This window comes from Plecotus auritus, assembly GCF_963455305.1.
Source record: "Plecotus auritus genome assembly, chromosome: X".
Taxonomy (NCBI): domain Eukaryota; kingdom Metazoa; phylum Chordata; class Mammalia; order Chiroptera; family Vespertilionidae; genus Plecotus; species Plecotus auritus.
In genome coordinates, this window is record NC_137784.1 from 18,123,867 (window position 1) to 18,139,948 (window position 16,082).

General features: G+C 45.6%; 1 protein-coding gene across 1 annotated transcript; it reads left to right on the forward strand.

Moving 5' to 3' along the window:
• Positions 1–267: 267 nt before the first annotated feature.
• Positions 268–4,096, forward strand: LOC308239520 (melanoma-associated antigen B5-like; the record flags this gene model as incomplete). The annotated part of the gene is made up of 3 exons (XM_080652303.1): positions 268–309; positions 2,966–3,155; positions 3,243–4,096. The coding sequence occupies 3 exons, from the start codon at positions 268–270 to the stop codon at positions 4,094–4,096; spliced, it is 1,086 nt and encodes a 361-aa protein (XP_080508429.1).
• Positions 4,097–16,082: the final 11,986 nt, after the last annotated feature.

Consider the following 16,082-nt stretch of genomic DNA (forward strand, 5'->3'; position numbering starts at 1 on the left):
AAGTGACAGAAGTAGACAAGACCCCTGGTCTGAATTCACCCAGGGCACACACTGTCCTACCTCTGCCACTCTGACACAGATGTTGTATGTCTGCATTCACTTTTATTCTCAGTGATCCAAAATACATCTCAGACAATTAATTAAAAATTTTGTGCTGCATGTGGTGGACTGGAATGCATAGTCAGAGCACTAAACATAAGAGACCATTGAGAAAGGTGAATAATGAAAGGCAGGAGATAATATCCAGTGATAATATGATCATGTGAGATGGGACGTTACCAGATTACCTGGCTCAGCCTGTCTCTTATGGTAAGTTAATCTTTAGGAACAGGAGTTCATAAATGGCCAAGTCTGGGTCCTATAGAGAAGCAAGACAAGATCCTGGTTGTATGTGTGTGTTTTTGTTTTTGTCTGGAACCTGCCATCTACCCTGGGTCCTCTGCCTGGTCCCTGAGCCTCCCCATCTCACATCACTCCTGGACACAGACCTGTTTTTTGTGAGACCTTGCAGTAGGCAGGTTACTCAAGAGTTTTCAGGGATGTGGCATTCCTGGGGAAGCCTTTTCTTAAAGAGACAGCAGCCCAGATGAGGACCCAGATGAATGACCCAATCACCGAGCCAGTCCTGCAGACCCTTCCCTCATCTGCTCTTAGATCTCCCTGGGGGCTGACTAGGACAGGGACTCCCCTGGGAGGTGAGGGCCTTGCCTAAGGGCTGGGGCCCAGGGAAGTGTCCCAGGTCCTGAGAGGAGTGCAGGTGACAATCCCTGTGAGAGGGAGGGTGCTTCCACGCTACAACACAGGGGGCGCCAGAGATCCCACCAACTGTTGCTGTGGAGAGGCCCTGTCTCTTTAACTGAGGGGCACCGCGCCAGCTCCCTCCTGGGGCGCCTTGGAAGGGAGACTTTACCTGAGGGGACAGCACCCTGAGGGCAGAAGGAGAGAAGGCACAGGCTGTAGCTCTGGTCAAGGAGGAAGGAAAGAGGAGTGAGCAAACCCCCTCTGTGCGGGGCCCCGCCCCTCCCCGGTTGTCCCGCCCCTCCCCCACCCTCCAGCCCTGCCCCTGCTCTCAGGCCTGGGGGACCCTGGGCACAGCGCTGGGGCTGAGGGCGATCCCCTGGAAGGGTCTGGGGAAGGTGTGGGCCCTGGGATGCGGGGGCGGCCCAGTTCCGCAGGGGAGAGTGAGTGACACCCCCACCGGAGCCAAGGTGAGGGAACGTGGGAGAAATCCGCCCCGGGCCTGCTCATGGCTCCCTGAGGACCCAAACATGGTGGGCCCGTGGGGTGGGCCTTCCTGCCCCCCTCGGTGGATCGGACACTGAGGGCCTTGGTCTGAGGGGAGGGGACCGCGTCCTGAAGGATGTCAGGGTGGGAAGTCTGAGGGTCCACCGGGGCAGGCCCACCCCCTCAGCGAGGAGGCCGGGACCTTGCCGCTGCCCTCCACCCTGGGAGGCCCGGGCAGGGAGGCTGTCAGGCCGCCTCTGGGAGCAAGTCACAGGGTGTGAGGCCTTGGCGAGAGGGAGGGCCCTCAAGTGAGGAAGCATCCCAGGTGGGGCTGGGGGCAGGCCTCTGTGAGGACCCAGGGAGACCCCATCCCGCTGCTGGACTAGGATGCCAGGAGGTTTCCGGAAAAGATGGCTGACACTCCTTTTCTCCTTGGGTGTCCTGCAAGCTGGTTGGGGGGTCAGGGGATGGGGCTGCTGGGTACGGGGATTGGGAGCTTTCATTTATGAGGGACGGTTTGCCCTCACCGTAGGAGGATATCCAGGACTTTCCAGAAGTTAAGGGGACATCTCCCTGGGCCATCATATCATACCCATGACCATAGTAAGAGAACCCCTATTCTCAGCCTTGAGAACCTGGGCAGGTTTGGTGACTCTCATCCTCATGGAAGCCCAGTCTCAGGAAATGCTGGAAGGAGAGAGGAGTCCCAGGTTACTACACCAAAAGTCAAATGAAAGATTGAGGGGCCCACCCATCATTCTATATAATAAGAGGCTAATATGCAAATTGTCCCCTTCACTGGGAGTTTCACAGGGAATTTGCCCAGAGGACAGGGCTGGCCTGAAAATGCCATGCCCCACCCCCAGCCACTCCTGCCCCTGATGTGCCAATCCCACCCTGATCAGGGGTAGAGGTAACCTGCCAATTGCTCTCAGCCCCTCCCCCTGACCCACTATGGGCCCTCCCCCTGGCTGGCCCCAACCCCAATTGCCACCCACTTTCTGATCCAGGCTGAGGTCTGCCACCCAACTGCCCTTGGCCTCTCCCCCCAGGGAGCCCTAACCTATCTTAGGGTGGGCCGACCGGACTCCCCTCGTGCAAGAATTTGTGCCCAGGGCCTGTAATGGTATAAGATAAGAATCCTGAGCCCCACCTTTGCATTCAGCTCAGGGTAGGCCTTCCTGCTTAGACTCACCCTCACTTATTTCCATCCAATGTAACAGAAAAGAGGCCTTCAGGGAAAGTGCAGCCACCAGTCAGCAGAAGAGCGGGATTCCAGCTACTACCCGGAGACCAGGTGAGAACCCTGCATGAGTACTCAAGGACCCAAGCAGCCCATGAAGGAGACCTTTTGGTCACAGAGATCTGCTAGGTTTGGTTTGAGGTGTCCATTTCAGAGGAGCAGAACAGAGGGGGCCCAGGACCTGCCAATATTTGACATGATGATTCTGGTAGTTAACTGAGAAGAATCTGACACCCTAGAACACAGGCTCCCCACTGGAAATCCCTCTGCTGTCAGCCCAGTACCCCCTCGGAAGGGCTGCCAGGATGTAGTCTAAGGATCCCTGCAAGTGCCTCTCCAGGTTTCTCAAGGAACAGATGGATCAGAATGGAAGCACTGTGGGTTGCTAGAGCAGTGCCCTCCAGGAAACCCGGAGAGGCAGCCTTAGCTAAAGCCAAGGTAGAATCCATCTCACCACTGACTGAAGGCACTCTCATGATCTGTTTCTCCTTTATCCAGGTATCTCCATCTCCTGATTTCCTGTCCAGACTTCTGCCTGCTGTCCCTGACTATAGTGACATCATGCCACCTGGTCACAAGAGCAAAAAACACCACCGTGCCAAAATTGACCCTCAGAGTTGTGGCAATTCTCAGGCCACTGCAGCAGCAGCAAAAGAGTTCCCTCCCTCCTCCTCTACTCAGTGTGAAGGTATTAGCCAGGGTCTGCCTGTGGGTGGGTCATTTAACACTTCCCAGGGCCCTCAAAGCTCACCAACCACCCCAACCTCTTTTGTAGCTATTTCTTGCCCTGGATCTGATAAAGCTTCCAGCAGCCAAGAAGAGGATGAGGCTGTCTCCTCTGCGACCACACTCTTCACTGGGGTCTCAGTGGTGGATGATTTCAAAAAGAGGACTGAGGCTTTGGAGCTATTCCTTCTGTCAAAGTATAAGCTGAAACAACCCATTATGAAGAAAGACCTGCTGCGTATTGTCGGGGAAGAATACCAAGACCGATTTTGTGAGATGCTCAAGAAAGCATCTGATGAAATGGAAACCTTCTTTGCATTACACATCAATGAAGTCAACTCAAGCAATCACTCCTATGCCCTTGTCAGCAAACTGAAACTCCCCAATAATGGGAGGGTGCGTCCTGGCAGGGGGTTCCCGAAGACCGGTTTCCTGATGCATATCCTGGGTTTGATCTTCATGAATGGCAACTGTGTCTCTGAGGAAGTGATCTGGAGAGATTTGCGTCTGAAGCAAGTGTACCCTGGGAGGAAGCACTTCGTTTTTGGGGAGCCCAGGAAGCTCATCGGAGATTTTGTGAGGCTGAAGTACCTGGAGTGCCACCAGGTGCCCGACAGTGATCCTCCACGCTCTGAGTTTCTGTGGGGTCCAAAAGCACACCTTGAAACCAGCAAGATGGAAGTGCTGGTGATTATTGCAAAGGTCAATGGTACCCACCCCAGTGCCTACCCATTGTGTTATGAAGAAGCTTTGAGAGATAAGGAAGAGAGAGCCCAAGCCAGAGATGCAGCCAGGGCTGCCACTACTGCCCAAGTCAGAGCATCTTTCAGGGCCATGGCAGGCACAACCCTTCCACCCATGGAGAAATCTAAAGCTTTTCTTCCTTCACACCAGAATATCTAACATCACAATAGGAATAATATTCTTGGAAGGGTACAAGGATCCCTATTCTAGTTGTTGGGATAATGGAAGAGATTAAAAAAAAAAACTTGATTATTCTTAGTTTTCCTTGTTCCTTTTAGTCTCCAGTTTTGTAAAATTAACTGAGTTATGATGTTTTAAGTTTATTGAAGAAGTAGGATAAATTAAAGCTTAATAAATTAGAAGTTGTGTTTGCTGACTCTTTTATCCACCACTGGCTCTTTATCTGCTCTTGGGGAGTCTCATTGTTAGGACTGGGGATATTAAAGTAAATGCAGCCTCTTCTCATATAATTTTGTCACCTGCAAGTTGCACTCATAAGAGGAAGATGTTGAAGCACCCCGTAGGACCTAGAGGTAAAGTAAAAAGAATGGGTGAGGAAGAGGGTGTTCATTATGAGAGCAGTTAGGCAGAAATTTCCTGAGCAAGGCAGTTTGGGAATTTAGGCAACTGTCAGTCCTTAGTGGGTTGTAATTTTCATTTATACTATGTGCTGTGCCAATGGAGGTTGTGGAAATGGTGAGCAGAGGCCTGACCCTCCTATGTTGTGCTGGAGAATTGGGAGACAAAGTGTGAGTTAGTCTGCTCTGGCTGCTCTAACAAAATACCACAGCCTGGGTGGCTGAAACGTTTTCACAGTTTGTGGCTTGGGGAATCCACAATCAATGTGCCTGTGGATTCTGTTTCCCGTGAGAGCTCTCTTCCTTGCTAGCAGATGGCCTTCTTCTCCCAGTGCCCTGGCCAGGTAGACAGAAGGTTCTCATCTCTCTTTCTCTCTTGTGCTTCTTAGAAGAATACTAATATCATCTTGGCCACCCCATCCTCATGACAGCAACTAAACCTAAGTACCTCCCAAAATCTCCACCTCCAAACACCATCCATCACACTCGGGGTTAGGGCTGCAGCATGTTAATTGGGGTGATGCAGAAGGGGGACACCACCATTTGTCTCTAAATGACAACTGCTGCTACAAGTTACTCTGGCACTGTGGGTAAACCAGAGAGAATTCTCCTGGGTCAGGATAGGAAGTTACCCTTTGTACTTGTCATAGTGCAGGTGGACACAATGTGCAAACTCGGTGTTCTATGCTCATCATCTCCTGGCAGTTGCTGAGAAATAGAGATGACATTCCCTTGAGGTGAGATGCCAAGAAGCCACTGTGCTGATGTGCTTTACCCTGAGTTGGAAAGGAGAACCTGCTCCCTTAAATGGGTATTTCACTCAGGTTATCTTGAGGGAGTTTGGCAAACTCTTAAGTGAGGGCTAGCTTTTGTCCATGGTGTAATGAATGTGAACCGAGGTGGTGTGGATGGAAGGGCCACTGCCAAGGATGGAAGGACTTGCTCCTTGACAGCAATTCTAGAAGCTTGAGGTGCATCCAGCTGGGGAAGGCAACTGCTCACCTGAATTAAATGACAGGCACTCTAATGTGGAAACTTTACTTAGTTTCCTTAGGTAGGACCATTTTTGGTTTACTGAGTGTTCTTTGTCTGAGATAATTATATCTTCTATGACATGTCCTGGACTCAAACAAATTCCAGAGTAGGTGGGGACATCATCTGCAATCAAAATAATACTCTTAGCTGCCATTTTAAAAATATGGGGCAATATTTGGTAGCGATCTTGCCATGTGGTTTATGTTTGTTTTCCAAGATAAGCCAACACCTGGGGATATATCTAAAGAAAATTCTCCCTGACATAATTGGATTCAATTTGTGCATGAAGGACAGTATGCAACTAATATTGGCAGCAGTAAGTGACATAGAATGCTGTCACTATTGAAAAAGCTTGTGTTTATGTGCTTGTTGTTCAAGCTCATATAAAGCAACTGTGCTACTTAAAACATTGTAATTTTTCCTTGCTGCCACTAATTCCAAGTAGTGATTGACAATGTAATTTTTAAAATGTAATTGATTTGTAGGCAAACAATGCAAAATGAAACAGATTTTCCTTCATAGGCTCTTATTTAACACAAAATTTCTTGAGCTAAAATGTACCTTTCACAAAATAAATACCAGGTAAAGAGGATTGGGATTCATGATTTCTTTTTTTTTAATTTCTTTATTGATTAAGGTATTACATATGTGTCCTTATTCCTCCATTACCCCACACCTCCCATTCATGTCCTCACCCCCCTGTAGTCTGTGTCCATTGATTAGGCTTATAGGCATGCATGTAAGTCCTTTGGTTGATCTCTCCCCCGTACCCCCACTGTCCCCTGCCTTCCCTGAGATTTGACGTTCTGACTGATGTTTCTCTGTCTCTGGATCTATTTTTGGTTATCAGTTTATGTTGTTCATTATATTCCACAAATGAGTGAGATCATGTGATATTTATCTTTCTCTGCCTGGCTTATTTCACTTAGCATAATGCTCTCCATCTCCATCCATGTTGTTGCAAATGGTAAGAACTTCTTCTTTGCTGCAGCATAGTATTCCATTGTGTAGATGTACCACAGTTTTTTAATCCACTCATCTGCTGATGGGCACTTAGGCTGTTTCCAAATCTTAGCTATGGTGAATTGTGCTGCTATGAACATAGGGGTGCATATATCCTTTCTGATTCTTGTTTCTAGTTTCCTGGGATATATTCCTAGAAGTGGGATCACTGGGTCAAATGGGAGTTCCATTTTTAATTTTTTGAGGAAACTCCATACTGTTCTCCACAGTGGCTGCACCAGTCTGCATTCCCACCAGCAGTGCACGAGGGTTCCTTTTTCTCCGCATCCTCGCCAACACTTGTCATTTGTTGACTTGTTGATAATAGCCATTCTGACCAGTGTGAGATGGTACAGCATTGTTGTTTTGATTTGCATTTCTCTGATGATTAGTGACTTTGAGCAGGTTTTCATATGTCTCTTGCCCTTCCCTCTGTCTTCTTTTGAAAAGTGTCAATTTAGATCAGTAGCCCATTTTTTGATTGGGTTGTTTATCTTCTTTTTGTTAAGCTGCATGAGTTCCCTGTAAATGTTGGGGATTAAACCATTATCATTGATATCATTGGCAATTATGTTCTCCCATGCAGTGGGCTTTCTTGTTGTTTTATTGATGGTTTCCTTTGCTGTGCAAAAGCTTTTTATTTTGATGTAGTCCCATGTGGTTATTTTCTCTTTAGTTTTTATTGCTCTAGGAGCAATATCAGTGAAGAAATTGCTTTGGCATATGTCAGAGATTTTTCTGCCTGTGGATTCCTCTAGTATTTTTATGGTTTCCCATTGTATGTTTAAGTCCTTGATCCATTTTGAGTTGATTTTTGTGTATGGTGTAAGTTGGTGGTCTAGTTTCATTTTATTTTTTGCATGTATCTGTCCAATTTTCCCAACACCATTTATTGAAGAGACTGTCTTGACTCCATTGTATGTTCATGCCTCCTTTGTCAAATATTAGTTGAGCATAGTGATTTGGGTCGATTTCTGGGTTCTCCTTTCTATTCCATTGATCTATATGACTGTTCTTGTGCCAGTACCAGGCAGTTTTGAGAATAGTGGCTTTGTAATACAGCTTGATATCTGGTATTGAGGTCCCACCTACTTTGTTCTTCTTTCTCAGGATTGCTGTAGGTATTCGGGGTCTTTTTTTTAAATCCCAGATGAATTTTTGGAAAGTTCGTTCTAGGTCTGTGAAATATGCTGTTGGTATTTTAATGGGAAGTGCATTGAATTTATAGATTGCTTTGGGTAGTATGGACATTTTGATGATGTTGATTCTACCAATCCAAGAACATGGTATGTTCTTCCATCTTTTTATGTCTTCCTCTATCTCTTTTTTCAGTGTCATGTAGTTTTCCATGTATAGGTCTTTTACCTCCTTAGTTACGTTTATACCTAGTTACCTTAATTTTTTTTGGTGCAATGGTAAATGGGATTGCTTTTTTAGTCTTTCTTTCTGTAAGTTCATTATTGGTGTATAGAAATGCCATAGATTTCTTGGCATTAATTTTGTATCCTGCTACATTGCCAAATTCATTTATTAGGTCTAGTAATTTTTTGATAGAGTCTTTAGGGTTTTCTATGTAAAGTATCATGTCATCTGCAAATAAGGACAGCTTTACTTCTTGTTTTCCAATTTGGATGCCTTTTATTTCTTCTTCTTGTCTAATTGCAATGGCTATTACTTCCAGCACTATGTTGAACAGTAGTGGTGAGAGTGGGCATCCCTGTCTTGTTCCTGTTCTTAGGGGAAATGGTTTTAGTTTTTGCCCATTGAGTATGATGTTGGCTGTGGGTTTGTCATATATGGCTTTTATTATGTTGAGGTATGATCCTTCTATTCCCACCTTGCTCAGAGTTTTTATCAAGAAAGGGTGTTGCATTTTGTCAAATGCTTTTTCTGCATCAATTGATATGACTATGTGATTTTTAGCTCTCAATTTGTTTATGTGATGTATCATGTTTATTGATTTGCAAATATTGTACCATCCTTGCATCCCCCGGATAAATCCTACTTGTTCATGGTGTATGATCTTTTTGATGTACTGCTGGATCCAATTTGCTGGAATTTTGTTGAAGATTTTGGCATCTATGTTCATGAGGGATATTGGACTGTAATTCTCTTTCATTGTGTTGTCTTTATCTGGTTTTGGTATTAGGGTGATGCTGGCTTCATAGAAGGAGCTGCTTCTCAGACCAGTGCGGAGTGCACAGGGCTGCTGCTCCTTGGTCATGGGCGGTCTGCTTATGTGGCTGCTGCTCCTCAGAAGGCGGTGGGCTGCTCACACAGCTGCTGCTCCTCGGATGTGGGTGGGCTGCTGACACAGCTGCTGCTCCTCGGATGTGGGCCGGCGACTTGTGCATCTGTTACTCCTCAGAAGAGGGTGGGCTGCTCACACAACTGCTGCTCCTCGGATGGGGGCAGGCGGTTCATACAGCTGCTGCTCCTCAGAAAAGGATGGTCTACTCACACAGCTGCTGCTCCTCGGAAGGGGGTGGGCTCCTTGCACAGCTGCTGCTCATGGAAGGGGGCTGGCTGCTCATGTGGCACAGCTGCTGCTCTTCAGACAGGTACAGGATGTGGGCTGCATGCAGCTGCTGTTCCTCAGAGGGGTCCGGCTGTGTGGGGCTGCCGCTCCTCAGTGGTGGGTGTGCTTCTCAAGCCGCTGCTGTTCCTCGGATGGGGCGAGCTGCTCATGTGGTTGCTGCTCCTCAGACGGGGGAACTGCCTGCACACACAGCTTCTGCTCCTTGAACAGGGCAGGCCACATGAAACTGCTGCTCTTAGGCCTGTTGCCGGTTGCTCGCGGGGCTGCTGCTCCTTGGACAGGGGCGGGCTGCTCACGTGTCTGCTGTTCACGTGGTTGCAGTGCCCTGGGCCTGTGACTGGGCTTTGCTGCTTGAACTGGCAATGCTTCCCGTGTGTTCAAGCAGCTCTGAGCCCCTTGGTGCTGGGGAGCCCAAGAAAGCAATCCTGCCCTTGCGGCGCCGAGCAGTTATCGTTATTCATGATTTCTTAATTCTTTTCTCCTGTAAATATTGTTACTTCCCACTTGGTAATTACATCTCTTATACTTATTTTCTGGTCTCAACGTCCTTGAATCTTAAAGTTCTCATTCAAAAATTGTCCTCCAATCAAAGGCATGAATGATTTTGCTCATGTTGATACAATCTCATATTCTTTGATACCTCATGATTTTTTCCCTGTAGCATAACCAATAGTTATATTCACTCTTACCCACTGAGTATTTTTATTTTTTTGTCTTTTCCAACCTTGGCCCATTTTCAGTGCCTCATTAATCTCCAAGTTTAACCAAAGATAATTTTCTGTCATAGGTGACATGTACATATTACTTTGCAATGTAATTCTCATAATATTTTTACCTCTTCTTAAAAATGTGCCTGTATTTACCATAGAAGTTTAAAAGTAATGAATAAATACCAGTATTTTTTCATAATAATTTTTCTTTATTGATTAAGGTATTATATATGTGTCTTTATCCCCCCATTCCCCCCCCCCGCACTCATGCCCTCACCTCCCTGTGATCTGTGTTCATTGGTTTTGCTTATATGCATGCATACAAGTCCTTTGCTTGATCTCTCCCCCAACTCCCACCCTCCCCTACCTTCCTTCTGAGGTTTGAGCATCTGATCGATGCTTCTCTTTCTCTTGATCTGTTTTTGTTCATCAGCTTATGTTGTTCATTATATTCCATAAATGAGTGAGATTATGCAATATTTATTATTTCATTCCTGAAAGTAATAAACCTTCTTTCTTTTTCCATTTTATCATCTTTTTTTATTTTTATTTTGCATTTGCAGAACATCTAAAAAACTCGTTGTCCATTTTTTCTTTTATTTTTCTTCAAATATTTACACATTACTACTGGATTATAAGGAAGTCGTTAGTATTCTCCACAATTATATGTTCTGCATTTTAGCTTTCCACAACCTTGTATTATATATTCCTTGCTGAACATTCACAGTTTCCTATACTTTTAGATGCTCCATATTCTGTTTTGCGAATTTCTCAGGCACACACTAGTTATTGAGATTCTGTGTCCCTGAACCTCTGGCAGTTAACAAGCAAATTTCCTACCCCTTCTGCATTTTATTCTGGTTTGAGCATCGAAGTATAACAATCCCCACACTATCAAAAATTACATTTCTCTCTTTTATATCTCCAGTTTTGACAAATGTTACTTTTTAACTAATTTTTATTTAAGTATAGTTAGCATATAATATATACATAGTTTCAGGTGTCCAATACAGTGATTTTAATACTATACAAAAATATGTCCATGCCATTCCTTATACCTTTTCTCTTCCATTTATAATATTACTTTATTTATTAATTAGATTCGTTTTCTCCTAGTTGTCCCAGAAAAAATTTAGCGATGTTTACATGAAAAAGACTTTAAATTAAGATAAGATAATAATTTAAAAATGTAAATGATTAAAATAAGATTTTTAAAAATGAGATTAGAAATGGCAAGTAGAACTGAACAAGGAGGTAGTACTCAAAATTTTAGTTGTCCAGCCTGATCTGCTTGGATCTGAAACTTGTTCCTACCCATTCTAACATACAAATGTGACGTTATTTACGTATTGAGGACCATAAACCGAAAACAAGTGCCATTGCCTGGCACAGCTCTTTTTCCTAACACAAGAAGTACAAGAGGGCAATAGTATTACTGGTCCAGAGCATGCCAACAACAGTAGAGGAGCCCAAGTGCTAGGAGTAGAGGTGGAGAGCCAGAGAGCTAGGGCGTGGGAGCCTGAGAACCAGGTGGAGAGCACAACAGAGAGTCAGAGCATGGGAGAGCAAGAGTGCACAAGAAGAGAGCTCTGGAGAAGAGAGCTTGCCAGATGGAGGTGAGCGTGGGAGACAGAGGGGAGCTTGCCCGGCTGAGGGAAGCTTGGGAGACTCAGAGAGCCCTCTCTTGGCTCTTTAAACATGTGAACAGGGAACATGGTAACTGACACACCCTGTTCTCACCTCAGCATTCTAGTGAGTACAGCAAAGTGTTTCAGGGCTATCCCAGGTGCACTGCTCTCTGCTGTACTGGTGGCTGCAGTGACTCACAAGATGGCATGGACTTAATACTTTTCCAGACAACCTCTCTCCCTGTGGTACCTTTTTTCTGCTCTGTTGGGCTTTGGAACAGACCCTCCTTCACTCCTAATGTCTCTCTTTTGCTTCAATTTTCTTCTTCCGGTGTCCTCCTGCCTTAGCCCCATTATTCTCTATTTTGGGAGAGGTAAACTTGAAGTATCTTCTAATACCTGAGTCACTTTCTGATCCTACCTATAAATGTATAAAAGCTCAATATGCAAATTGTCCCCTCAGGAGTTCGACCAGGAGACCAGGAGTTCGATCGCTCGCTATGATGTGTGCTGACCACCAGGGGGCGGCATAGAATGAAGGAAGACCCAGGTCGGCAGCTGGCAGCCAGGTAAAGTAGGACCCAGCCAGCAGCTGGCAGTGGAGAAGGGCAGCCCCTGCTGGCAGCCAGAAGGCCCTAATCAGCCTGATCATCGGCCAGGCCTAGGGACCCTACCCATGCACAAATTTCATGCACTGGGCCTCTAGTAGTTTTATAAATGTTTTCAGCATCTCAAGGTCACTAGGCTAGGTTCTTCGTTTTCCTTATTTGCATCCCACAAATGGTCTTACTGTAACCACTGTGATTTTTAAAATATGAAAATTTTTAAAAATGACATTTACTGTCCATTTCCAGAGCCTTTGCAATATCTACAACCAAATGTAAATTACCTTTAATGGTTTGAGATGTTAATGTTGAATGTCTAGATGTTCTTACTTACTTAGAAGATTGCATTCATTGTTGCCAAGTGCCAAGAGTAACATAGTTGGATCTTGGGAGGGTGACACATATTTGTACAAAAGAGGAATATGAAACGATAGGGTCTCCGGGGAAGACTGTGGCACCTAGAATTTTATTGGGGACACATGATCTTTACGTCCTGGTGATTTTGCCTTAGTGTACTCCCATCCTCAAGGGTAGGGTAGACCTGTGAATTGATTGGAAGGAATCGTTTATGATAAAGGTGCTGGATGTCACTCCCCTGCTAACAGACATTATATAAGACACCATTTTGCTATCAGGAGTGATATTACTATCCTACATGTTGTGAAGAAATAATCAACCATATTTGATTGGGTCAGGGAGTACAAAATGTGGTATGAAAGTGCAGGCTGTGTGTAGGTATGAAGATTAGTTTTTAGGCACATCAGGAAATAACTCTAAATGCTATAGGCAAAAGGAAATGAATTCTGTCCAACAAACTGAGTGAGCTTGAAAGTCGAGTATTCTTGGTCACATGCGGTTTCCAAGCCTGCAGGTAAGGAGCTTCAATGGTCACTCTGATTCTTCCAACAAAAAATAGACTGAAATGAAAATTGAGAAGGCTTCTTAGCCCCAACAGAAGATTGAGGTCACCATGCTCATGCTGCCCCTTAAAATGCAACGATGGAGTGGTGGATACTAAAGGGAAACAATGTCTTGACACATTGACTGCATTTCTTAGAAAACTAATCAAGAGTTCTCAAGAATATGGCATTTCCAAGGAAGCATTTCACAGAACAGTTAGGAGTGAAGAGCGGGATTCTAATGAATGTAGACAGGGGAGGCACAGAGAGACTGTCATGTGTCTTCACTCAGAACCAGAAGGCCCAGGAATGGCTGTCAGATTGAGAATCCATTCACTAATTTTCAGGGTTCTCAGGGACATGAGAGCTTTTGTTTACATGAGTGGTGTTAAGGTGAAAGAAAGAGGAGTTCCAGGGGCCTGCCAGGAGTCAAGGGAAGGATCCTGAGTGAGGACTAAGGGCAAACCCTTACTCTGAACAGACAGGCCCGAAGGAGCCTGAATGCTGATGTCAACCCTGGATGGGCACTGGCAGAAGAGCCCAATGTGCATTCTCTGACTTTTCCTCTCTGGCAACTCAGGAGGTAAGGGCATTGACCTACAGCTGTGAGACCTAGGTGAGCACAGGAAGGGAATCTATGCCCTGCCAGGAAACAAGGACAGAACCATGAATTACAGCTCTGGGGAACGTAGACACTAAGACCATGAGGTGGCACAGAGACTGCCAAAACCCTCATCCGTGAGATTCCTAAGACAGGGCCCTTAGACTGACTGTGTGGAGGGTGTCAGAGATGTGAGGGCCTTGCTCTGAGGTGAGACCCTCAGGTAAGGAAAGGAAGGAGTTCCAAGTATCTTCCAGGAGTCAAGGTGAGGACCCTGAGTGGTAATGTTGGGAACACACTCCTCTAAGAACTGTGAGGGTCCCAGAGTAACATGCCCTTGCTGTTGCCATGGGACACTGGGCATTGTTGGCATGATGTGATGATGCAATCACCACCTCTTATGGTGTCACAATGGGGGTGAGGGACTTGTTCTAAAAGGTATGCCTGAGGCCAGTAGTCAGAGGATTTCTAGGCTTTCCAGAGGCCAAGGTGAATACTAGGAGGTCTGAGGTAACCACTCACCCCACAATAGTCAGTATACCATAAAAGTAAGTCCTTACTCAGCCTCAAGAATCCAAGGACAGGTATGTTCAGATCAGGAGATCCTCACATTCCTCTAGGGCCCTCAGGGTGGACCTGGCTTTAATATGAAGGGCAAGCCCAAGGGTCAGGGAGAAATCATAGAACAAGAGAGCAGTGGGTCAAGGCAAGGGCAGAGGTTGCATCCATCCTTAAATAGAAGAGATGACAATGCATCTGACCCCACACTGGCTTTCAGAACTTGAAGACCCAGGACAGGGCTAGCAAGCTTCAGCTTCCCCAACACTTATTTTACCTGGTCTATGGAAGGGAAATCCTTAGTTTGAAGGTGTAGCCACTATTCAACTAAAAGGGTGGGGACACAAGGACAGATATGAAATCAAATAAGGACCCTTAGTGAAGACTGCGAGCCCCAAAGAAACCAGGACAGAAAACCCATCACTGAACAGTCAAAGGATGTAATACATGGACTGGGTGAATGAGTTGAGGGCCCCCTTAACTTCATTCTTTTTGGTCCCATAGCTTGCCACCGGTTGAATGGTCCTCTTGAATGTGAAATTACAGACTGCTCAAACTCAAACACTGCCAGCCTCTACTGTCACCTCAGTATGCCTGAGGAAGGACTGGCAGGATACAGCCTGAAGTTTTCCTAAGGCACAGGAGCCCTGTGGGTGTTTAGAGTGGAGGCATGTGAGTGTACCCTGGGAGGAAACACTACATCAAAGGGGAATCTAGAAGATTATCACCAATGATCTAGGGAAGGTGGAGTACCTGGTGTACCTCTAGGTGCCTGACACTGATCCTCCATGCTATGAGTTCCTCTGGGGTCCCAAGGCTTAAACAGAAACAACCAAGATGATAATCCTGGAATTTTTTGTGAATTTCAACAGTATGTTTCCAAGTTCCTTCACATCACAATACAAAGGATCTTTGACAGAGGAGGTAGAAAGTATACAAACCAGATGGGCAGCCGGGGCTGACACTGATACCACAGGCAGGAAATTTTCCATGGCCTGATTCAGGAGTTTCTCTATCACTAGTGAAATCTAAGGGTTAATTTTTGTCATGAAGAAAATATCTGACTTCATAATAGAATATTGCCTTGACATAGGAAGGAATCGCACAGTAAGATAGTTGAAACAATAGAATAGAAAAAAATAAAATTTCATCCACCTTGATTCTCCTTTGTCTTTACCATCCTTTCTTTTGCAAACTTAATTGTTTTATACCTCTACTAGAGGACTTGTGCAGGAAATTTGTGCACAGCGGCGGGGAGGTTTCCCCTCAGGCCAGCCTGCAGCCTCTCACAATCTGGGACCCCTTGGGGGGTGTCTGACTTCAGGTTTAGGCCCAATCCCTGCAGTCGGACATCCCTCTCGCAAGCCGGGACCACTTACCCTTAACTTCTCACATGCCTGCTTGCCTTTATCTGCTCAGATTCCTGCCTGCTCGCCTCAAAAAACTTGCCTGCCTGCCTGCCTGCTCACCCCTAACCGCTCACCTTCTTGCCTGCCTGCCTGCTCAGTGCACTTCATAGTGACCTGTCTTCTGGATGTTCTGGTCGTTCCAATGTAAGGGTCACTTAGGTTTTATATACATAGATACATATTCTCAGCTTACTAAATGTTGTAAGATATAGTAAATCTTAACACAATAGATCTCTTACACCCTTTCTCCTCTATTCCAAAAAAATTAATTGAGTATATGCCTTTAGGACAGTTCATTGCCAGTACTGAGGATGGCAAGATAAAGACCCAGCCTCCCTTCATTGAACTTTGCTAGCTGGGAGCTTCAATCACTTATAGAGGATATTGAGGTACTCTCTGCCTTATAGGAAAATTAAAAGGGTAGGTGATTACGGAGGTGTTCCAGGTTAAAGGAGTAAGTGTAAATTGTCTGAGTCAAGGCAGTTTAGATTTGGGGACACAGCAAGTCAGTCTCTGAGACGTCCTTGTCTGTTAGGCTACATGGTGAAGGAGATGAGGCTGAGGGACTGGTGAACCACACA